The 26,163-nt window shown below is 41.4% G+C and overlaps 2 protein-coding genes across 5 annotated transcripts; both read right to left on the bottom strand.

Annotated features, from left to right (window-relative positions):
- Window positions 1–3,928: 3,928 nt before the first annotated feature.
- On the bottom strand, window positions 3,929–8,679 carry LOC115203936 (homeobox protein orthopedia B-like). 4 transcript variants are annotated; one of them, XM_029769034.1, is made up of 3 exons: window positions 8,522–8,679; window positions 7,542–7,969; window positions 3,929–4,598 (listed from the first exon to the last, which is right to left on the bottom strand). In XM_029769034.1, exons 1-3 carry the CDS (start codon window positions 8,595–8,597, stop codon window positions 4,071–4,073), a joined length of 1,032 nt encoding a protein of 343 aa, XP_029624894.1. In that variant the 5' UTR covers window positions 8,598–8,679; the 3' UTR covers window positions 3,929–4,070. The 4 variants fall into 4 exon arrangements, with proteins under 4 accessions (XP_029624894.1, XP_029624895.1, XP_029624896.1 ...); XM_029769035.1 differs by having other exon boundaries at window positions 7,563–7,969; XM_029769036.1 differs by having other exon boundaries at window positions 8,561–8,679.
- A 4,753-nt stretch (window positions 8,680–13,432) lies between these two features.
- LOC115203935 (tubulin-specific chaperone A) lies at window positions 13,433–24,626 on the bottom strand. Its single transcript, XM_029769033.1, has 4 exons — window positions 24,459–24,626; window positions 20,015–20,141; window positions 15,939–16,025; window positions 13,433–14,956 (listed from the first exon to the last, which is right to left on the bottom strand). Exons 1-4 carry the CDS (start codon window positions 24,509–24,511, stop codon window positions 14,876–14,878), a joined length of 348 nt encoding a protein of 115 aa, XP_029624893.1. The 5' UTR covers window positions 24,512–24,626; the 3' UTR covers window positions 13,433–14,875.
- Between the last annotated feature and the right edge of the window lie 1,537 nt (window positions 24,627–26,163).

Genomic DNA, 26,163 nt, shown 5'->3' with positions numbered 1-26,163 from the left:
ATCACCAACCAAGATACTCTCCTGCAGAGTCTGGCTGTCTGTCAAACCGTATTATAGCTCTCCTCCATTATAACCATGCTTTCCCATTTTCAGACATATGCAGTGGCGTTGTACAGCCACACCATGCGTAGAGTAGAGTACAAGGCAAAGATCAATCCCCTGGGGCTGTAGGGTCTTCAAGTAGACTTGAACGCTCTTCCCTGTCTGTTTGAAACAGTGTTCCAACCAAAGTTGCCCATTGGTTGTGATAATATTTCTAGTATTTGTACACGCTGTGCATAGTATAACAACACTAGTAATATATGTATTTTTGGCGACCAGAGTTTCATTTGCTGTTGTATTCTCAGTTATGCTGGTCTATTTCTGAGGGAATGGAAGTGGTTGTCAATGTTGCATTACAAATGTTGGACATACTGGTGTGCTTGTTGAGATATTGGCTATAGCAGTTGTCATGATATCTGTAGACGTCTGCAGTGACATTTTCCAACGAATAGGTAGGTAAATGAGGGTGGAACAATTCAGTCTGGAAATATATGCATAAACATGTAATGTATACCAATACAGAAACACGCACACACACAATCTCAACAAGCATTCAAACACATTCTCTCACACTTTTTATGACACACACTCACAAACACCCCTGCACACACACACACAAACACACACATAAACACACACACACACACTGAGAGAAAATGTATACTCCTGGATAGAGAGAGCCATATTCACCCTCGGATGGTTTATTGACTGATTTCATTTATTTGTGTGAAATAAATAGGAGGTAAACATTGGCTTGCTCCCACATTTTCAATGACACACTCACTGCACAGAATTCTGGCAGAAATGATCCCACCAACAACGGGGTCACTGATTGGCTCTAGCTTCTGTGTGTGACAAATTACCCAATGAGAAATGGGTTACCCATTTCCACAAAGTAATTAACCTGGGTGATAGTGAAACAAATTATTACATTTATGTAATATTATTTCACGTCTGTTGCCAGGACTGGCAAAATCTTTATCCATGTGCAAATCTCCCTGACTCCCCTGATTGTCTTGTGATGCTCGGTGAGTATTAACACATCCAGATGTCAACACACACACACACACACTGGTATTCGCTCAGGTGTTGGGTGCCAGTTGTTGCACTTTTTGCTACTATTATTTATTTATTCTAGTTTGTATGGAGGAAAGCATCCAGAGATCAACATTGATACTCAACATTGTGTGCTGCAGGTTCAGATCCAAGTAAAGAACAGGCAAGTTGAGGCAACAATGGGTAGATCTTGAATGTAGCCTAGTCAAAGAAAAGCAACTGGGTTTTAGTAACCATACTATCTTCTGATGATGAGGATGATGAGGATGATGATGAGGATGATGATGATGAGGATGAGGATGATGATGAGGATGATGATGATGATGATGAGGATGATGATGATGATGAGGATGATGACGAGGATGATGATGATGAGGATGAGGATGAGCATGATGATGATGAGGATGATGATGAGGATAATGATGAGGATGATGATGAGGATGATGATGATGATGAGGATGAGGATGAGCATGATGATGATGATGATGAGGATGAGGATGATGAGGATGAACATGAGCATGATGGTGAGGATGATGATGATGATGATGATGATGATGATGATGATGATGATGATGATGATGATGATGATGATGATGATGATGATGATGATGATGATGATGATGATGATGATGATGATGATGATGATTTAAGATGAACTCATTTGGCAGTGGTGGATGGAAATGCAATAGTGGATTTACCAAGGGCTGGTTTCAATCCACATCGTGGAAGTAATGCAGACCTGAATCCAGCCCCAAAGTCTCTCATATGGAGACATCCCACTGCGCAAAAACTGGTTGAATCAACGTTGTTTCCATGTAAAAAATAAAATAAAATGCAAACAGATGACGTTGAATCAAAGTGGAAACCTGATTGGATTTGAAAAAAAGTCATAAATGTAAGGTATTTTCGTCTTTTTTTTCACCCAACTTTTAACCAAAATCCAATGACACTGACGTCTGTGCCCAGTGGTATAATACTGTATGTCCGCTCTCTAGATAGTCCCATGCTCCCAAGATCCAACCATAGGCACAGTATACTGTCATACGAACAGAAGGTCACATAGATCAATGGCTCCAAAACACACACACACACACACACACACACACACACACACACACACACACACACACACACACACACACACACACACACACACACACACAGGGGATAAAATAGGTGTAGAGTTGAGTAGCTCGCTCCCCTATTTGATGTCCTGCTAGTGGCGGTGTAAATGATGCAGCTGTACACAACGTGTTAGTGCTTGTCCCCGTTTTGTTGGGGAGATTATCCGTATGGACGTGCGTTGATGCAGGCGAGATTGCTCCAAGTCTGGGCTTGATGAATGAATCCGTGATATACATTGACATGACAAAACAAAATATAGGCCTGTACAATCAACGTTAACAGCGCTGTAGAAGGCTATCAATCAACTCTAAGGTCAAACCCGTCATCGGGGCGAGGCGGGAAGAGACGGGAGGGCTCGTGGCTGGTGTCGCATTTACGTGACATATTTGGTTGGATAGGATGTCATTCGATTCTGCAAAAAACCCTTGTTGTTTTGAAAGAGGTGCGCTACTAAACACGTATTTATGTTATAGAAATTGATTTTGCGTCTACAAATATATAGATATCAATTCTCCATTGCTTTGAGCTTTCATATCCATAACACACCCACATCTTTGTCCACTCGCTTTGCTTGAGTCTGGGGGTGGAATTCCATCAGTAGCCTACGTTGGTGAAATATCAGTAGCAATACATATTAGGACGGATATACTTTAATTACAGCTCGTTGTTAGATAGAGTTTGATGTTTTGATAATCGGCTTTCCTGTTTATTACACCGTATATCACCGGAGACCGGGGACTGCGCCTGCATCCCGGTGATTCATTTCAGGGATGTCCAAATAAACATTAGGTCACACTATTTGATCGAGTTCTACAGGCTGGACGCATGCGTCACGTTCAAGAAAAGGAGGTTGCTTCGTGATGTGACATATTGAAAATGATTTTTATTTGTTCATTTACAGTCAATTGATATAAACATGTCCATGAAAGGAAATGGTTTGTTCAGTATAAGATCAAACATTTAAGAAATTCAGATTTGATAATAAGCACATACAATAATTTAGATTAGAACATATCACAAACTGACCAAATGGGAACGAACAAGTCAAGAATGCTTCCTCTACACAAAACATCCTATATAACAGATTATATTCAAGTCGATTTTCTTGTCTTATTTATGGTGTTTCCGTAAATTTGCCTTGGCCAGCACATGCAGTCAAGTTCGTTTCCATGTTGCGTGATTCCTTAGAGATGATCACGTGTCTCCCTCTTTTCCGTTTTATTAATCTTTTGATGCTTTACACACACACACAAAAAAAACGTCCAAGTGTGATATCTGCACGTGCACGGCGCATGCCCGTGGCCCATCATGGTCGGTCGCATGCTGTGCAGCAGATGATAATAAAAATGAGCTTTCTTGTTTTTTTTTTTTTTTACAGTTTTTATACCCTCGACCATCGGCCTGTGGAAACTGTTAGAAACTCCAGTGGCAAATATCAGTGGTCTACTATTTTGTTAGAAAGGAAGGAAACGAAAACGAGGTGTTATATATATATATATAAAAAAAAGTATAAATAAATAAATACATTGATAAGTAAATAAATAAATATAGGCTTTATCAATGTAAAATAAATAAAGTTGTCATCAATACATGCACATCATAAATGAATAAGATAAACATTTACCCATTTATCCACCTTCAAATTGTTTGGTTTCAGTATTAGTTTGGCAACAAAACTGGGGATAGGGCTGTAATTTTCCTGTTGCTTTTTTGCTTGGAGACATTCACATCCTTTCCCAGCTGTATTTGGCTGGATGGGTTCAGCAACAAAACAAAAAATTATAGAAGAAGACGAAGTCAAAACAAAAACGCGTAAAACGTGGCCGTTGGATTAGTGGTGGTTACTACTAAGTGAAACTCATGGATACTGTGTGCTCCAGCGCTTTGCGCCGCAGGGAGGCGATGCTCGTCCCTCTCCAGACGTCATTTTCTGGGGAGCTACACAGCTGGGGCGAGCCCGTCACGTTGGTGGGACCGGACAAGGAGGCAGGGACCATCCCAGGGAACGGGTTCTGGTAGAGGTGAGACTGGAGCCCGGATCCGTTCGACGACATGTTGGATAGCCCCATGGAGTTGGGCGGCGGACCGGACAGGCTACACTGGGACAGGGACTGCGCCATGGCATGCTGGTGCTGGCGACCCAGGGCTGGGGGGAGCTGCAGCTGAGAGACGCCTGGCATCCCTGCCGTAGCCCATCGTGTGTCGTTGGCGTGGAAGGAGCATAGGCTGTCGCCCATGGCCGCGGCGGCGGCAGCGGCAGAGTTGAACTGGCTGTGCAGGCCGTGGTGGGTGGGCAGCAGCGTCCCCGGGTTGCGAAAAACGTTCGTGGTCTTCTTGCGCTTCTTCCACTTCGCACGTCGGTTCTGGAACCAAACCTGGAGTGGAGAGAGAGAGAGAGAGAGAGAGAGAGAGAGAGAGAGAGAGAGAGAGAGAGAGAGAGAGAGAGAGAGAGAGAGAGAGATGGGTTAGCATCTGGCTACAGTGTAATCATTTTGAGACACAATGAATAGTTTCTGTATATGCTCACTTTTACTCAAGGGAAAGCGTTATAAGTTCTTAAGCAGGTAGCACATAACTCAGATATGGCCATTACAAATCTTCTTTCTATCAGGGAAAATCCCTGGATAACACTATACATGATATAACTGATTAAATGATATGCCATAAACGAAGGTTTTGATAGCTTCTATGTCATTACGCCAAATCCATTTCAGTAAATCGTCTGTGGCATGCCTACATTAGTGCATAACCGAAACACCTCTAGGTATCATAAAATAAAAATGGCTATGTCAGAAAACACAAATTCATTTCGATGAAGCCTAAACCAATACGCCTATGGGGGAGGTGGGCATCTCAGCTGAAAGTATGTTATTGCAACTATTATTATAGACCATTATTTTGTTATGAATTTAAAATATCCGAAACCAGTTTATTATTTCGATGATTAGTAGCTCTATTTATTTGATATATCAACACATATTCTGCTTTAACCAATTTGATGCATAACATGGATATTAACACTGACTATTGGCCTACACAAAACAACAATAACATCAGTATTTCGGAAGTAAATACGTTATAAAGGCGTTATAAATGGATCACCAGTGTTTATTCCGCGGGTCCTTGGGAGAGACTTTCTAGGCCTATATAGATCTCATATATGACTATAGTAACCCGGCTATCGCCGATGATTAATGTGAAGATTTGGTTGAGAAACTGGGCCGTTGTATTAAGAGGCCAATCTCTCCCCCAGAGTAGCCAGCCGTGAAATCCAGCCTCAAATGCATTACACTTCAAATCCAAAAAAAAAAAAAAAAAAAATGCAATTTCTCATTCCGTTTAAAAGACAGAGTAGATTTTCAGCGAGTCCGCCATTAAGACGTGGAACTCTGACAGGCCCATTCCACAAGAGAACAGCGCGAGCTGCGTGCGCCTCCTCATTTGAAACATTCCAGATCTATTTTTACCCGCTGGTTCAGAAGTGTTATTATCATTGGTGATGGGCTTTATAAAGGGATCATCATTTCGCTAATTCTTACTTTATGTAAATCAACTATTCAAAACCGAATTGATCCGTGCAATAATGATGATTACCACCGTTATTGTTTCACATGTGAACGACTCGTCTGCATTTTTCATTGCTGGTTAATAAGCCCCCATTGTAATAAATAATTCTGAAATTGGTGGATAATAATGGATTTGGTTTTATTGCACTATCACCCTGAGTGAGAATGGCTACTTGGTAATGAACGACAATGCATCAGACAATGACCAAAGACAACTGCAATGTCGCGCTGTTCTTGAATTCATCTTGTGTGCTATTTTGGCGAGCTATGGAATGTAACGGGAAATAAAATAAAGTAATTACATTTTAATTGAGTTTAATTGTGAGGGTATAATAAAGCAAGATCATTTCATTTTCATCTCGCATGAGAACGCATGAATATGCCAATTCCAATAGGAAAATGACACGAAACGTTATTAGATTTTAAGAACCAATTTTGATCCCAAGTAAAGTGCCTCTTGTTTTTATCTGGCCAATTCCGAGTTTTAAGTGGCTTATTCCATAGGTAGTAGGCTACATGTTTTTTTTTTTTACCATGCGTAATATCTTATATTAAGTCACATTTTGCCATGTAAAATGCAATATTTATTTTGATACAATGAGTAGGGCATACATGAAAAAATACACTCATATTTATACAAAAATATAGCCTACATACAATTCTTATTTTCGTGAATAATCTTTAATTTATTTTCATGAATTATCGGCAAATACCTAGGCCTACATTGGATGTCCTTAATTTTTCCACATGTAGCCCACAATCTGTGATTGCCAGATATTATGAACAGGCCTACGTACCCTCATGAAATGTAAATTATATCCAAATCAATTTATTGATGCAACTTTGATAATAGGCTAGTTAAAAGCTGTTTTAATATCTATTTTTAGATATCCGTTTGTTTCTGAAAAATGTTATCTCTTAAAATCGTAGTTTTCTCATTTCTGTCTTGAATAACATATTTTTGGGACAAATGTATTGTATGAATCAAAGAAATGCATCTGGTTTCAGGCGAATGGACCTGGCGCGTTCGTTTCTGCACCATGGACAGCCCGCGCGCCCAAAGCAGTTTTTGTCAGGGAAGGATTTTACCTTCTAGCCTATTTTGCATTTTCTAATACTTTGAACAGAAACAAAACCCTCACAAAATACAATCGTGGATCAGATGTATGATATTATTATTTTTGATACAAGGAAATAAAAAAAATGGTTGCCTCGAGGAAGATGAAAATACACAAGGCGTGGCTAATTATTCTTCCGCTGTCGTTTTGGTTCGATGGGAATAAAAGGGCAAATGTTTTAGATTATTATACATTTCTACTGAGCTATTTCTCACACAGTATCAAGGTATATATTATTGTACTTCCTTCTATAGGCTACACTTTATATTCTTTAGATGCCGGCTACTTATGTTATATTGGCACTTATGTGAGAAGAGCTGTGAGTAGGATATTTTCCTCATGTTAATTTAGACTATAATGTAGGTTTACTTTGCAATTAGCCGCTGTGCCTAGCTACAAAGATCAAATATTGTTATTGTGTAGGTCCTACATGAAGTGAAATAATAATAGCCATTGACTATTAATATTTAGGCCTACGTTCTCTTGTTTGGTTAAAAGGGATAATACATACGCCCACACATTTCATTACATATTTGTATGCCGTATTAGTACACTACTCTTACAGCTGTATTATTCTTGCTTCTAAATCATTTTCTATGAGACACACATTTCCCAACCCGTATCACAAACAAACCTGCACGCGAGATTCCGTTACCTGCACGCGAGATTCCGTTAGGCCGATCCGTAGGGCCAGTTCCTCCCTCATGAAGATGTCTGGGTAGTGCGTTTTGGCGAAGCTGCGCTCCAGTTCGTTAAGTTGGGCCGGGGTGAACCGGGTCCGGTGGCGCTTCTGTTTCTGACTCTGACTCTGACTTCCTCCGGATTGGCTGGAGTTATTCTGCTGCTGCTTGTCCTGTTGCTCTTTGCTGTTGACCTGCATGCCGGAAGGGTTGGATCCTCCGTTGTTGATATCGTCTCCAGGGAGCATGGTAGCCCCCTCCACGGTGTCTGGGCCCGGGGCTAGCTCGCCGGAGTGGCCGGGGTCAGACCCCACTCCACCGCCTAGTCTGCACTTCAGAGCCTCCCTGTGACCCAGTAGCTCCGCCGCGGCATCCTTCATCCCTGGATAGACACAACACCCGGTCAGAATTTAAAGGCAATGTCACAATTATTTTTGCATAATGCAATAGCCTACCCTGTGTTAAAGGAAAAAATATATATAATTTATAAGATATTTCCTGAAAATACATTGTTTAGTTAGGTTATTGCAAGTGACACTTTTACGAATGTGTCAAAGTCTGGCAAGAGAGGAATACAGGCTATAGTTTGCCAATGCATGCAAATAGTTGGTTGAACATTTTGTTATTTTACAAAATGATATTTTCTAAAAACATGGTGAAAACATCGAAGTGGACATTGTAGTATGGATACAACCAGAGACTAAATGCCATTCAAACAAGCACACAACTAGCATACACCGAATAATCGCCTCCTTAATTCCATTCCATCACGTCAATAATTTAGAAAACGGTTAAATCAAATTACGCAGTAATATAATAATAATAATAATTACTTTTCCATTGAATTAGCTCACTTAAATGACATTAAGATAAAATAAGAAACAAATTGTCAATTCTCTCTGCTTGATTTAGATTAGAAGTGTCTCCAGCTTACAGTAGAGTTGAAGACCGGAGTTTGGCGATGATAACTCACCGAGGCGAGCATCCAGGAGGTCGGCGTGCGAAAGCATTGCGCACCGCTCCAGGGCGAAATGCTATTCCAAAAAAAATCTCTATGACTTTAACCTATTTAAAAAATATATATAGCCTAAATGAAAGCAAATTCGGTTTGTGGTTAAAAAAGAAGGTTCCTTGCATTATAATGTCCTTTAGAGAAACGGGGAGGCGCCTAACAACCGAATGAACCCATGAGCTTCTTCAAAGGAAAGCCAATCAGATTTGAAGCTCGAGATATGACAGACACCTCGAGAACCCTGAGCAGCCAGCCACGCCAATTTCCCAAATCCAGCAACATTCACAAGTTCATTTCTTCTAATTTCTGTAATTGGCTTTGATTTCAACTCCAAATTATATCCAATAAAATCACATGATTTAATATTGAGAAGCTGGATCAGTGCACTATTTGTTTAATTGCGCGTGCTGTTTCTGCCTTCCTCTATAGTATATGGGCCAGGTTTGAACAACGACCGATTTAGCCACGTTAAAACAGCCTCTGTGGCTACATAAACATCGTTTCTGGCGTGTGAATTGACACAACATATTTCCTACACAAACGAATGCCTCAAATTAGATTAAGCATACATAGCCCGAGTATGAAAGCATTGAGTGTGCATTTTACACTACATCTTAATACCAATTTAAGGTCAGGTTTATGTCATGTGAGTCTGTTGAAAGTGGGTCAATGTTTTTTTGTTTTAATAGCATAGCACGGCCCTTTCGCCGTTTTTATTTCATTGTAAACGGCCGTGGATATTTTTAGTTTCACCAGACATTTTCGACTTCTTATATCCAATGTGTCCTAGTCAGTCCTGCCTATTGGACACGAAGTGAACCTCTGCTAATGCCTCTGATTCCTCAGTCAGCCAACAAAGTTTAGAATAGCGATATATTTCTAACCAGAGTAATTTTCCACATCATTAGGCTTTTATGTAATTAGTGCCAAATCTATAAGCTTTTTATTACGATTATTAGAGTAAAATCAGTATAAATTAGAGGTGATTTAGTACTGTTGAGGCTCGACTGTCACGCAGGGAGGGACTTATTGTAAATGATATGTGAGCAAATTAAGTGCATAATTCGGCGGAAAGTGGAAACTGATCTGTGGCTGAACATGAGCTGGGAATGTTTCCTTTTGATAGAGGAGAGAGCAGATCTCCGCTGAAGGCGTGGGTCGCAAACTGTCGTACTAGAACAGACACACACGAACACAAAATCATGTTCTAAACACTTTGCAGTTGGCCAATTACTTTTCACGGTATTGATTTTTAATCTGCCCAAATTAAGTGTATTCATTTTAGTCAGACAAAGCAGGTATAAAAAGGTCTGTAATGCAGTCTGTAAATAAACCGCCATTATACCAATTAGCACTAGCTTCTTGTCACACACCACGTTTTCTAAATATATAAGGGACACAAAAGACTCCAACAGGCTCCACACAGATGTTGGAACGTTTTGTGAAAGCTAGTTCATTTGTTCTATAGTGAATGGTGCCTTTTTGGAAGTAACACAAAGGAAGCGTCCGAGCGTAAACTTGGGGCACTTTGGGGTCCTCTCCCAACCCATCCCGGGTTGAATTAGCTCGGCTCATCTTTTATCTAGTGGCAATCTGGTGTCACGACCGACCGGGGAGCACCAGACAATCTCGGACACACCGGGGTCACAGCAATCCCTTATGCGCCACGCAACCACAGGGTAACTATCTACCGCTCGTCCTGAAAATTAGAAAAATGTGGATTAAATTGGGAAACAATTGTCTGTTCTTCTTCTTTTTCACATCCGTAATGTGGATTAAAGCGCCAGAGCAGAGAATGTGTGCGTTATTCAAGATGTCCGGGTTTGTGTTGTCATTTCCCTATTTCTATTCGAAGAGCATATTAACTGTATTTGCCGTATGCCTATTCAGCATCAATTATCCTAATAATATGATTTAATATGTTACCAGTTTACCTGTGTCAGTTTAGGCAGTCTTGGATTGTGCGCTGAAACCATAACGATAATTTAAAATCATTACTTTGTTTGGTGTTCGCCACTCCGTCAGAACGGCACCATTGCGTGTGATTGATTGCGCGCTTATTTTTACGACTTTTCGATAGCTCACCGCTTTTATGGCGGTACGACAAAAGTGAATGACTCATTTCCGCGCGCCATCTCATATTTAACCCGGGAAAACGCCAAGAGGCAGACGCAGTGGCATGGCGCTCCAAGAATGCATTAAACTGCACTTTTATTGATATCATGTAGGCTACAAAATACACATTTAGGCTATATGAAAAGGTGTCTTTGTGTCGAAAGTGACCCTGTATTAAATTCCTTTCTACAGTGCTGCAAATGGCCAACGTTGGACTTTTCATGGCGGATGGAGTCGTTTTCCCCTAATAAATAGGTTTCAGATTGTTGACCAGAGACAAAGAAAGACAATAGCTAGGCTGAAAACACATTGGCTCCCTCTAATACAATTTATTCAGCTAGTTTACCTCGTACAATACCTATAGATTGAATCTCTGTAAGCCAATACCTGCCCCCAGAACTAAGCACAGGGATTTCAAGCTTTATTTGCGAAACGTGGAGTAAAACAAATCATTTTATCAAATTCATTTGTGGGAAGAAATGTAACCGTTTCCCGCTGCAACAAAAGGTCCTCTTTTCAGTAGGTTTACACCCGTGAAATTTTGCAAATAGCCTACACTGTATTACCATAGGCCTAACCCTTTCTGAATATAATAATAGCCATATGCTAATAATAATAATAATAATAATCACAATAACAATATCAATAGCCTAATAATAATAATAAAAACGGAACAAAATGAATAGTTTCTCTCCAATAGGCCTATATATGCTATTGTTTATTGTTAGCATGTTAGTCAATTTTATAGGAAAAAAATCACGAGTTAATCATACAGAAACATCTTTGTTTGAAAACATTGAAATCAAAAAATCGAAAGCACATTATAGTACACAAGAAAAAAAACCGTAAATATAATACAAATAATAATAATAATTGTTACTATTATTATTATTATCACTTTGTTTATTTTTTCGTATTAGGAACATCGAGGTTATGAACACTTTGAGGCCTATTGCTCCAACGAAATTGTAACCTATAATTTACACAAAGTGTGTGTGTGGGTTTGTGCGTGTGTGTGTGTGTGTGTGTGTCAGACGAAGGTCCTCGTTTCACTGAATTGAAAAGGCTGTAATTAAGGTAAACAACGAGGAGCAAAGCAGAGTGGCTTCTCTCCTGGCTGAGATCCCCATAACAACATCAATCTTATCCAGCACAGAAATAAAAATAGACAAACAAACAAATTCGCCACCTGCAAGTTAATGCGGCGCATCTGAGTGGAAAGTAGACATTTTCACGCGCTCTGGAGATGAGGAGTGACTTTTAATAAAACCACAAGAAAAACAAATGTAATTCTATACGCAGTACTGGAGCTGTAGATTTCCAGGGCACCTCTCTCTTTTCAACAGGGGCCTTGGGCATTCGCTCGCGCATCGGGAGTTGCATGCTAGAGACACCGCGTGCTGCCTTTTGCCCGTCATCACCGCCTGCCCTTCATTCCCCCGCGTGCATTGTCGTCTCGGGCCACGGTGCAGAGAGATAACACGGAGGATGATTTTTGTTGACTCTTTTTCTTCTTCTCCTCCTCCTCTTCTTCTCCCAGGTCTGCGGGTGAATCTAAGTCATCAGGCGTCTGTATTCACTCAATTAGAGAATTCTAAAGAGAAAATCGATCTTCCATCTGCAGAAATGCCAGTTTAACAAATTATATTCTTGTTTCGTGCAGGTGATTTGGTGACAGTCGGGGGATTAGAAGTAATAAGTTGTTGTGTTTGAGCTCTGGGGAGGAGAGAGGAGCGAGGAGCGAGGAAATAGAGAGGCGCGGTGCGCGCAAGGGCTCCATCCATCAGGTGCGTCGCCTTGCCGCATCCTTCAGCAGGTTGACGTTTATTGTTATGAGTCTTGTCCTGGAGGCAGAACTGAGCGATTTCCCTTACATTCAAGAAAACAAAAATGTGCTTTTTGGTCTTGATTTAAGGTTACACTTTTAGAAAAAAAGGTTCTGGATCGAACCAAAAAGGGTTATATTGCTTGCTTCATTTATGGCGCCCCTAAAGGTTCTATATAGAACCCTTCTGTAGGGGGTTCTTCTTCACTGAACTAAAATTGGTTCCATATAGGGTTCCATATAGGGTTCTATATGGAACCAATTTCGTTTCTATATAGAACCTTAAAGGGTGCCATATATGAACAAAGCATAGAACCCTTGTTGGTCCTTTCAGAACATGTTTTCTTGGAGTATAGGGTTAGGCATATACGGTTAGCAGGTTAGGGTAAAGGTTAGGGTTAGGCTTTTTTATGACTTTGTGGCTGTGCCGGGTAATGGCCACTCTGTAAGCTGCCTCCAGAACAAGACTCATGACAAAAAAACGCTAACACGCGTCCTTCGCCCACATATCCAGGTAGCGCCTGCGGCCCGCCACCGCATCTCATGGTTCAATTAGCGCCGCTGCCCTATGCGAGGACTCGATTAGACCGTGAGTCATCCGAAAGAAATATAATTATGGTTCCAAATAAAATAATCAGCATTGAAGAGCGATTTCCTTAACGAGATGGATAGGCTGGATGTCACGGAGAGGCGCGCGTCTCATTAGGGCGATAATGAGACTTCGGGGCGATCCCGATAATTATCGAAATCTGTAAAATAAGGATCAAGCCAACCCTTAATGTCTGCCCAGTCAGGTTTTTTTGTCTTGTGTTATTAGACTGGCATTCATGTGTCTTGGATGCCTTAACCCCGAAAGAGTCTGAACTTATTCGGAGAAATAATAGGCCATGAGATTTGTTTGAACATTTAATCAATCATATTACTCATATCCAATGTTATTAACAGGCTTAATTTGAGCACAACCTAATACATGTTTTGTCGGCTATAAAAAACATATATAGCCTACATTGAACATCTTCAAGCATAGTTTAGTTTACCTTTAGGATAATAGTATTTATATAATCCATAGGTGTTTCGTCTATTTGGTTGGCCTATGGAAACATTTTATGGTCCAGTAAAAAGAAACTATTTGGACAATTCCATAGTGGAACATAAAAACTATATATGTTAACCCAAATAAAATATTTAATAATATTTTTTTAACATGTCTACACTTGTGGACCAAAATAAGAAGTGACTTGATGCCCAACAACTACGCTCACTGGTCATTCGGTAAACAGTCTATGCCTATATGAGAAACACTCTTTTCAAGCCGCTTCGAGACAGCTACGACCGGAAGTGATTTTTTTCCGTAGCAGGTTAGATCTTACCCAACAGGTTAAAAATAATTAGATCGAGGTTAGGAAAAGGGTTACCGAAAATCACCTTCTGGTCGTAGCTGTATAGTAGTGGCTGAAGATAGTGTGTACAAGTGTACCCCATGCTTATACAGTGGATGTGACAGGCTATGCCCAGTTGGTGATGGCAGTGCTGATGATGTCACTAGGCCGCATGGATGTTATTGACGAGCTGAGGTTGGTGTCCTGATTCTAACCTCTATGAACAGGCATCATGCCAAAACGGTCCGTGCTGTCTGGGATCCCTGGGCCACCATTGAAGATGAAATTGAACATGGTTTAGGGTTACAATAACACACGGTTTAAAGTAAGGGGTTAGGGTTTAGGGTAGGGACATCCCAAGGCTCCCAGATAGCACTAACCATGTCAAAAACACTGCTAAATGTCTCTCTCCATCCAACCCCACACAGACAATAGGATGGATGTTATATAATAACGGTTTAGCTAGCTCTCCCCTTGTTAGGTTATTTGGTTCTTTAATTATGTTCACTGTTGACATCTTGCTTCTTATGAGAGAATACATACATACTAATTATTGTATCAGTTATCATAAAGCACAATCTATACTCAAATCAACAAATTGAGAAACACTTCTAAAATCACTTGATGCAAGACACTAAAGTACAATAGCTTGAATATGAGATAAACAACAGTTAGGCTTCATTTGCAGCTGTATGGTAGAAGCCAAGCAAACCCCCATGGTAAGAACAGAAAGAAGTGTTCATTTGATGCTTGTGTGAGAGTGTGCACTCCGGAGGAGGATGTCAAGATCAGGAGGATGTCAAGATCAGACGACGTCGTTCTCAAAATGTAGAAATCATTTTCATTTTTTTTAAAGAGCGAGAAAAAGAGCGCTGAACGATTCTGTTTGTCTACGATTCCAAACAAGCCCAGACGAACGGAATGGACATCTAAGCGACGCATTAGAGAGTGAGAACATCATCCTTCAAGCTTCACTGAATCCAATACGGTCCTGGCCTCTTTGTACTCCTCTGCTTCAGCCAAGTCCTCTTCCGTTTCCTGAAAAACACACACAGCACATACAGGATATCAATACTAACCCCATCACACACACACACAACTTTAAAAATGACTAACCCATCAAATAGCATAACACCAAATCTCACTTACAGTCCACAATCAAACCATAGTTAACCTAGCCATGAAAAGTCCACAGTCCATTCACCAAATGATCATACAAAACCTGTTTTTCTAACATGTCCCTAACATAGTCCATTTAAATAAAATGTACATTAACGATCTGCATACGTTGATTCCACAGTGTAACATTTCTAGTCAGTGCAGAAGAGTGTGTGTGTGTGTGTGTGTGTGTGGGTGGATGTGTGAGTGTGTGGGTCACATCTGTGCTAATCGAGTGCTGCTGGGTTCCTATGGTGGCCCACCGCAGTGACAGAACTGCTAATGAACTGTAATGAGTGTGTGTGCGTGCGTGCGGGAAGGGGTTGAGGTGGGTGAGAGGGGATTTTGGTGTGAGGCGGAGAGGGACAAGTCGCTGTCACGTCTCCCCACCCTCCCTCAGAGGAGTCATCTGTGATTTCCTCTCTCTCCCCCTCTCCCTTCCGCCTCTTCCTGCACGTGTGTCTCACCGAGGCCACGGCTGCCTGACTCCTGCTCTCTGCTAATTGTGAGGACCCTGAGACATGCATGTGTGTGTGAAAGAAGGGTGTATGTTCCTCTCTCTGGCTTCTTAGATCTGTCAGGATCGACGACACCACAGTCACACGCACCTGCATGATGAGAGTGTCACTGAAAACCACACACACCCCCGGACACGGAAGCCCAAAACACTAAACATCTGGATAAACGTGCAGCAACCAAGACAAAGGAGGATTGGCTCCACCTCCAGAGTCTGGTTCCTCTTAACGTTTCTTCCTTCCGAACAGAGTCCATCTTGGTCACTGTTGCCCGAGGATTGCTTCCATGTGATTTTATATGTTTTTTATTCCCCCCCCCTCGGAAGAAAAAACGGAGCGGTTCTTACTAGTATCTGGGACAGGTCTGCGTGTGCTATGGTCAGACGCCTGTGACAGTCTGGAATCATCATCTTGGACTCCTGTAGCACCTCCAACTGGAACCCAGAGACAACACAACACATACTACTCATCAGCATCATCATCTACACCATTTGTAAGCATATCAGTTGTGTGTGTTAGTTTTTCGTCAATGGGTCCTCCAAGCGGAAGAACCATAGTACAAGAAAGGTTTACAAACACTGCTTTAGAACGTAATGTATTAAAAAGGTTGAAAAACAACGCGTTACAGCTTCAGCAGTACCACTGCGTCGTTCCTGGCAATAGGCAATGTCTTGGTTTAGTATCCCACATACGCTGTGTTAAGGTTAACATCCCACAACAAGCTCTCTGCCTGTGTGACATTTTTTATTGAGTTATTGATCGGGCAGGGAGTTGGGCAGCAGCAGGGGTCCTCGCCTCGCTCTGCCTCCGGCACACCTGGGTGAGTGGAGAAGACTAAAGCAGAGAGGTAGCAGCACGGTGATCAGGCATGGAGAGGTATTACTACGCCCAGGGCAGGTAGCACTATGGTGATCAGGCATGGAGAGGTATTACTACGCCCAGGGCAGGTAGCACTACGGTGATCAGGCATGGAGAGGTATTGCTACGCCTGTGGGGAAGCGGAGTTAGAGCCTGAGGTTCAGGCAGAACTGAGTCTCTCAACAGGCAAAGCGAATGGGGAATTCCCCTGACTGGCATCCTAAAAAGCACAGAGGAGTCAGACACACTTCTAAGAAACTCCAGTGGTGAGGTGGAGAGACACACAGGCAGTGACACACACACGGTGAAGTGGTAGAGTGGTCATGGTGCCCGCCCAATACCAGTGCAGTGGAATGATCCCATCAGCAGCAGCAGGATAAAGACTACACTTAGAGGCCTATTGATTCTATTACAGTGAAAACCTCTAATCCGTCCATTCATCCTGCCCTCCAACCTGACCATCTCCTACTATAATCCATCTGCTCTCCCAGTCCCACCACTAACCTACACCAGATGACAGACAGACAGACAGACAGACAGACAGACAGACAGACAGACAGACAAAATTACTGGCACCCCTGACTGGCAATGCACAAACAATACTTTAAAAAAAATATAAACAATATAATTATAGAGATAAACTCAAAATACCAACATGTGAAAAATACTGTACTTTATTAATGTTTCAATGGAACTCACCAAAATCATTTATTGATTTAGTTAAAAATCAATGTCCTCCAAATCAAGGTTTCACAATTAATGGCACCCTTAAATATTATTGTATAACATCTACCAAAATTAAACCAGGAATTATATTCCACTTATTTAAGTTTATCTAAGTGTTAAGGAACTATATTGAGCCATTACATCACTTCCTGTTTCACTAGGGTATAAAAATGAGGTAACACGCATGCAATATCCCACTGTCATCCAACACCATGAAGAAAAGAACTGGCAGTTCAAGAGAGACAGATGGTCGTAGACCTTCATAAATCTGGTAATGGCTACAACAAGATCCACAAACAATTGAATATACCACTGAGCTCTGTCAGGGCAATTATTAAAAAATTCTAAAGAAATGGAACAGTTGAAAACCTCACGGGTTGAGGACGCAAATGCATTTTGCCCCCCAGGATAGGGAGGAGGATAGTGAGAGAAGCAACAAGATCCCCAAGAATCACTGTGAAAGAATTGCAGGCCTTGGTGTCATCTTGGGGTCACCAGGTTTCAAAAAGCACCATCAGACGCCACCTCCACAACCACAGGCTCTTTGGAAGGGTTGCCAGAAGAAAGCCCTTTCAGACCCCAAGACACAGACGCAAGCCCTTGGAGTTTGCCAAACGTCATTTAAATTATGACTGGAAGGTGCTCTGGTCAGATGAGACCAAAATGTAAGTTTTGGTCAGATACAGCATCTACATGTTTGGCGTCAAAACAGAGATGCATACAAGGAGAGGCACCTCATACCCACGGTGAAATATGGTGGTGGGTCAGTGATGTTTTGGGGCTGTTTTAATTCCAGAGGTCCAGGGGCACAGGTTAAGATTGATGGCATAATGAATTCCACCAAGTATCAGGTAATTTTAGCTGACAATCTGGTTGCCTCTGCCAGAAGGCTGGTACTTGGTCGTAGATGGACTTTCCAACAAGACAATGACCCAAAACATACCTCAAGATCCACACAGAAATGGTTCTGTGACAACAAAATCAGTGTTCTGCCATGGCCATCTGTCGCCGGACCTCAATCCAATCAAAAACCTGTGGGCTGAGTGGAAGAGGACAGTTGATAAGCGCAAACCTAAGAATGTGAAGGATCTTGAAAGGATCTGCATGAGGAATGGTCCAAAATCCCTCCAAATGTGTTCCCTAACCTTGTCAAACATTACAGGAAAAGACCATGCTGTTATCCCTGCCAGAGGTGGATGCACTAAGTACTAAATGAGGAGTGCCAATAATTATGAAACCTTGATTTTGGTGAAATGTATTTTGTATTAAATAATTGTATGATTTTGGTGGGTTCCATTGAAACATTAATAAAGTACAGTATTTCTCACATGTTGGTATTTTGAGTTTCTCTCTATAATTATATTGTTTATATTTTTTTAAAGTATTGTTTGTGCATTGCCAGTCAGGGGTGCCAGTAATTTTGGAGCCCACTATATATCTATATATATATATATATATATATATATGAGACCCTATCCCACATGGCTCGAATAGGATGCCATTTGGGACGCACACCTAGACCTAAAGCTCCCTCAACGTTCTAAAACGATTCACACCAAATGAACAAACCTAACAATGTGTCGAACCAGAGAACTTGTAATTCTGCGGCGGGGGAAAAAAAACACAGACGGCTGAAAAAGCGACGTTTATTTGACTTTGATATCAGACGTACACGAGCTACCTAATGTGCATACCGCAAGAGTAGAACCAGTTGTCCACTGGGCATGAAATCGTTGCAGATAATCCTCTCCACAAGGTGTAAAATCCCTAGAATGGCTGAGATGAAAACAAAGGTTATGAGGTAGGGCACACAGGGGACACAAGTCACCCTCGGTCTTTATCTTCTAACAGCCTCTCATCCCTCACTCATTCTACACTAAGCAGGGAAAATAAAGGAGGGAGCGAGGAAGAGGGAGGGAGCAGACGAGGATTTGGGCCAGCGATCTCCTAGCGGCTGTAAATTACCAGCATGTGTCAGTAATTATCAAACTCATCCAAAGTTACATAACGTCATTAAATCAGAAAATGACTAAATCACTAACGACCCCTCCCCCCCCAGCCTAATTCTTCATAATGATACTACGCTGACCTCATTACAGTGAATGTAGGGCTACTGGCATCATCTGTTCTCTACTGTACTATACTTCTCTTTTACAATGGGCGTGTTAAAGCACATTACAACGCTTCTATACATTTAGCCACGAAGATGACAAAGAAAAACACAACAGGTCATTTAGAATGCAAAATAAAACGTTACTAAAAGCGCACGCCTCGTCGGAGGACAAGACTATTTGTATGCATTACTTCATCAGGCCGACTCTTTCCTGTGTAGTAGCAACATTGTATTATCTTGTGTAATAACAAAAATGGCTCCAAATCGATGAATACGCAATCACAAATCAATTGCTAAATCATAATGAACTTAATACAACATTGTTAATATAGTATGACATAAATATATAGTATAACTACACAGCTTTAAAAGTAACTTAATGTAAAGTGTTTGTATGTGTAGGCCTTTGTAAAGCATGTTTTTACAACTTAATGTAAAGTGTTTGTATGTGTAGAACTATGTAAAGCATGTTTTTACAACTTAATGTAAAGTGTTTGTATGTGTAGGCCTATGTAAAGCATGTTTTTACAACTTAATGTAAAGTGTTTGTATGTGTAGGCCTATGTAAAGCATGTTTTTACAACTTAATGTAAAGTGTTTGCATGTGTAGGCCTATGTAAAGCATGTTTTTACAACTTAATGTAAAGTGTTTGTATGTGTAGGCCTATGTAAAGCATGTTTTTACAACTTCATGTAGGCTATTTATTCTGCTGAGTTGTCACCGACCTGTTTCTTGATGACATACTTGGCCTCTGAGTCGGCCTCTTCGTCGCAGGCCTCTGCTTTCAGTCGTTCAATCTTCTCCTCCTGCTGCCTGGTCTCCTTGACGTACATGACCTTCTCCTTCACCAGCCTGGGGAGATAATAACAGACAAGACACAGCACAGCGTAGTTACAAACATACAAAAACAAATCAACACACTGGGGAGCCAGGTCCAGCCAATCAGAATGAGTCCCCCCCCCACACAAAAGGGCTTTATTACAGACAGAAATACTCCTCAGTTTCATCAGCTGTCTAGGTGACTGGTCTCAGATGATGGTAACACATGGTCTGCGGTTGTGAGGCTGGTTGGACGTAGTGCCAAATTCTCTAAAAACATTTTATAGTATCCTTTTATTGTCCCCATCACAAGGTGCACCTGTGTAATGATCATGCTGTTTAATCAGCTTCTTGATATTCCACACCTGTCAGGTGGATGGATTATCTTGGCAATGGAGAAATGCTCAATAACATTCTGACCACAAGGCTCGCGCTCGTCAACGAGCGTCCGCGTAGCCAGGTGCTAAAATAGAACTTGGTTCGATTTGTGATGCTTGACGTGCTACACGTCCCGTTTCTCCCATCTCCTCATTGGTTTTTAGGAGCATATACCCACGTGGGACATTGAAAGATGAACTGAGGTCCACACTCCAGTCCAGTTGGTGGTGGTAATGCACCTCAAAGTTGGTTGCCAACCCCCATATAAAGTCCAAAGAAGAAGAACCCTGAAGGAGCAGAGATTACAACAAACAAACCCGGTTTACCGTTTTATCTGTGGATTAATTGTCGGAGTAGAGGATCTTGTGCATTTCTGGTAAAATAACAACCCAATGTTTATATCCCAGGACAAATTAGCCAGCAACAGCAAGCTAGCTAGATAAATTGCCATGAATGTTTAATGCTTTTCGTCCTGTCCCCAGATTAATACAGTTGGTTCAGAGTTTGTTTTGATGTTTCAACCTGCGTGTCTTGATCACGTCTGGTGTGGGTGGACAGTTTTATTTTTTTAAATCAACATTAGCGCGATGACGTTGAAAACAACACAGAAAAAACACAAACACCTAAAACACAAAAGCTGTACAAACTCAGGCCCCAAGATGTCAAAGAGGAATGAGGAGGAGTTCTCATTCAACTTACCACCAGGTAAAGTAATGGTAAAACAAACAACAACAAAAATAGTCCTGATCAATTTGTCCCGTTGTTTCCAGATGTGTACAGCGTTGGTGTAATGTAACAATGCCATCTGTGTGTTGGTTATCTGTGGATCTACTACAGTACAGCGCCTTGCCTTCCTCCTCTGCCTGATCACCACGCTCTCCATTTAACTGCCACTTCTGGCAGGACACACACTCTACTGGCCCTTTCTACGATTAATTGATCATCAATTTAGTCCCTAATTTGGACCAAGTCATGTGGTAAATGGACCACTTTTCCTTGATTGTTAGTGAAAATGGGTTTGAGTACATTGATACATTTTGATTATTTATCAATTACGGGCCAAATGGAACTAAATCTATTAAATAAATTCAGATCCTGATTGGCATAATGGAGTTTGAAAATATCACTATTGATAATGATTCCTGACTAATAGTCTTTTTCCGGCTGCAGCTTTGCTTGTCGGGATGACGACGACGAATTCATTTTTCATAAAATCAGCTGTGTGCGTTGGTTCGTGTGTGTGAGTGATCCTTCATTAATCAGGCACATTACCCAGAAACACCCTCTCCCTCAGTGTTGCCCGTGGCGCCTTGCTTAGCCGAGGAAGCCAACGGCACTCTGTCATATTTTATGTCAATTACCGCTCATTTTAATACGTTTCCATCAAGACGCTGTTTAAACGGGCGGCATATGCAACAACGAACAGCAGAGGAGCGCTCCTCCTCTCCTCTTTTCCTCTCCTCTCGCTCCGGCTTTACACGGTAAGGACGTCACCTCTGAGGTTATTTAGAGGGAAAGAAGGCAGCAACAAGAGAGAGGGGAAGAGAGGAAGGAAAAGAAAGGGGGAATGAAATGATTTGAATAAAACTGAAGGACAGTCTAATAACTAAATGTCCACCCCCACCCCTTCAATCCTCCTCTTCCTCTCATCCAGTCCCGATGTTCATTTCTTATTTCTCTCCGGCAGGGTCTTGGAAACGCTGGCTGTGTGTGTGTGTGTGTGTGTGTGTGTGTGTGTGTGTGTGTGTGTGTGTGTGTGTGTGTGTGTGTGTGTGTGTGTGTGTGTGTGTGTGTGTGAGGGGTGGGGTCGTCGTGGCTGGTTTTAAATAGACCTGCCACCCTGGACATAATGGAAAAGGCATCTCTCTGGAAAATAAGGAAAAAAAGGGAATTAGAGCTCCGACACACATTCGGCCGCCTCCTCCTCCTCCTCCTCCGGCAGCACTGCATTTTTGAGCACCGGCCTAGCCCTATGCCAAGGCCCGAATGACAAAGCCAAATTACTGTTGTCATTTTATTAAGGGCATCCGCCTCGCTAGGACAGAGAGGAGGCACTGACTGGAATGTACAACGCCACAAAGCCAATGGAACAGGCCTTACTGGGAGAGAGCAGACAGGGAGCTGCTAGGCTTTTAATAACACATGAGGAATGAGAGAGGGGGAGAAAGAGAGAGTGAGAATGAAAGAGAGGGAGGGGGACATGAGAGAAAGAGGGAAAGACAGAAGGACATAGTCGGGTACAGAATTACACGAGAAACAGACAAAAAGAGAGAAAAGGCAGTCTGTTCCACCTGACCTTGAACAGAGGCTGCAGGTTCCAATACCAAGGTCATGCTACAGGCCACAGGTGCTGAACGGGTAATGGATCTCTCCTTACTTAATTTGCCTCAGTGAAATATTCCATTCCTAGGACAGCCGACGATGAAGTCAACCTATTCCGAATGGGGCCGCATGGGAAGGAATGAGAATAGAGACGTTTTAGAATGGAAATGAAGCCATTCTAGAATGGAGATGCGTTTGAACCAACTTGATAAAGCACCACCTCTCATTACAACGGCGGGCCTACAGTTTCTCCACTGCATCAGACACCCTCTCTGTGACGTCACCCTCTGAGGGAGAAGTCTCAGCCGCCAGCGCCATTACCCACAATCATCAGGGAGCCCGTTAGTAATGTGACCCTAATCAAAACACAATCGATAGCACATTTACACAAAGGGCCACGGAGGGAGCGAACCTGGAGGTGATGAGAGAGGGAGAGAGCAAAAAAAAAAAAAAAAAAAAACTCTCCATGCTTAGGCCAACTATTCTATTTATGGATATATATATGGAGGATGTCCAGTGTCGTGATGGAATCTCTCGATGAATAGAAGCTCTTGAATAGCTTTCAGGAGAACATGTATTAAAATATGACATTCTTGCTCTGTCCTTCAGATAAAAGATTAGGCTGCATCAGAAAAAAAGGGGACACTGTAATTATTGGTATGATTAGTGAATTAGATCTAATCGTGGCTACTTTTGTGTGTTCAATAAAATAAATAACAGATTGTGGTCAGATGTTGGACTGTAGCAACGGAATGCCCTGTCAGGGAAAACATCAGTCATTTGCAGCCAGGGCCTAATTGTGCAGCTCTAAGCTAAAACTGATTGCCTTGTCAACAAAAAAAGAACCTGGCTCAGATGAGAATGAGCTTGCAGAAAATCAGCTGCAGTGCATCAAATTCCTGCATTTAGGCGTATGTTTACAACTGCACAGTCACTGACCATAAATAGGCCTTTAGCCTACATTCACTTGAAAAGTTAGCTAGCAAAGCCTGGTCTATTGGCTCTGATGAGTGCATTGCTCGCACCTTGGACAGAGATGACAAGAGAAAACTGCGTATTGCGCACCTTCCAAGAGAATGCCAAAGTAGATTTTTTTGTTGTTTTATTCACAACGAGGCCTGAGCAAGATTTACATAGAAAATAATAAGAAACATAAAAATAAAATAAAAAGTAGGACAACAGTACATGAGGGGTTGTCATAACATCAGATTTGCATCCTTAATAATTGTCGAGAAGAGAATGCAAACGTATGTTGCATGCTAGCCTGTATGCTAGCCGCTTACCGTTATAGGCAACACAACAGGGATGACTTGCTAACGTGACACGCGTACTTACTATTAATGGTTAAAACATTGTATAAAAAGACGAAAATGTCATTCAACAACATACAATGTATATTTAAATATGTTATGAAGTACAGGTTCTTATGTCCTTGCCACTGCCTTCTTTTGATTGACAATGCATGCACCTCCCTAAAGCACCGGTGTATAGTTAAATCTATAGCGGCGAAGTGTTCTCGACGCACAGCCTGACTTCTGTCTCGACCCGTAGGTATCCGCGGCCTTGTGGGTGTAGCATGTTAGTCAGTTAGCAAGCTAACTAGCTAGCCTGTTATCTTTTAAGATTGTATTACTTAAAAACTGCACTTACCGCTTAACAACGCCAGTCTTGATTTTAATCTGTCGTATTCTTGGATCTGCCATGTTAACTGATATTCTTAAACGACACAATAAAGTACTAGTTTACTGAAACACTGTGAAACAGTTGCTATCCAACACCTGGGCTGGGCATGCGCACTGTGATCCTGGGCATGCGCACTGTGTACCGTTTTTGTGTGCTGTACATGTGTTGAGGCTGAGCATTTCAGCATCATGGACAGCGATTTTTAAAAACCCATCTATATAACGTTAGTATGGAGATGCAATAGCGAAACCTTATGCTGCTGAATTATTATGCATTGCCCATGGGTTGCTTCCATGTTGCTCCATGAGCTTTGTTCAAAGGCATTTTGTCTAAGTCCATTTTGTGATGTAATGTTTATATGTGTAATGTAAATGATTGTAAAAACGAATTCGCCTGAACTATATAGATTCTAGATTCTACAGCCTAGATTTTCAAAGCCCTCAGTCTGAGAACCTTACCTCGGATACATCCCTGTGGATAATAAGTCAAGATACACCGTACATGTATTTGTCTGCGCAGCTAGTTGATTAGTTGGGGCATAAACAAATGGCCGTGTATCTTCCAAAACAGCCCATTAGATTCCATTTGAATCTCTGTGTCCTCGTCTGGTATTGATCTGTGTTATCCATGAAAAATCATTTAATTTCATAGCATTCTTCAAGGTCCCCTTGACTTGCATCACAAATGCAAGCACGTCAGCAAATCTTGTATCATAGCTTCTATACAGTCGCAATGTGTGCGTTTTCCGTTTAAGATCTATAGGCCACACATTTCAAACTTATATCCAATTGAATAGCTGCATTGTCTCTATTTTACCAACAGCAGCCACTAGTTCTACCGTAACGTCTATTACAAAGAATGAATTCTCTAAACCCTTCGATGCAATCTGTTATCGTAATGTATGTTCTGCTATTTGTTTTATTGTTTAACAGTTGCAGAGAAGTCACTCAAATATTCCCTACATGTTTTAACCTATTGTATAATTTTTGACACAGAATATAAGTCAAATCATTTGAGGAGGTGCAAGAACAGTATCATCAATGCAATCTGTTCTGATAACTCTTCATTGTTTTACGGCATCCATTCGAAGGCTCATGATAATTATCATGATAAATGATAATAATAATTTACAATTTATATTGCTACAGCTACTAGGCTCCATTTGCTATAAGACTATCATCGTTTCATGAAAGCATAAAAAAAACGAAATTATACGAGGTTACTACAAATAATAATATAACAATAGCACTGTTAGCCTACATAGTAATAAGCACATTCGCAAAACGTCATTATAGACAATAGGCCTGAAGTCTTTATAATCACAATTGTTATTGTTGTAGCCTAATACAATCCGCAATCAAAACCACTGGTATAATTAGATTATTACAAATGATTGTGGTCAAAAACAATCCATGATTCAGAGGAAACAAAATGAGGTTGTGCCTCAATCCCTCCATCATGTCCACTTCCACCGGTTGGACAGGTTTACATGTGGCGAGGGAGGGAGAGAGAGAGAGAGAGAGAGAGAGGGAGAGGGAGAGAGAGAGAGAGAGAGAGGGATAAATAATTATAGTCTTATTAGGAAATCTTTATCTAATGTAATAAATAAATAAAATCAGCCATGATTAACTTCTGTTCCAGCAGACTACAGAGGTTAAAGCCAGCGGAAAAA

This window comes from Salmo trutta, chromosome 12 (genome assembly GCF_901001165.1).
Source record: "Salmo trutta chromosome 12, fSalTru1.1, whole genome shotgun sequence".
Taxonomy (NCBI): Eukaryota; Metazoa; Chordata; class Actinopteri; order Salmoniformes; family Salmonidae; genus Salmo; species Salmo trutta.
Note: the sequence above shows the minus strand (reverse complement) of the source record. Positions and strands in the feature narration are given on the sequence as shown.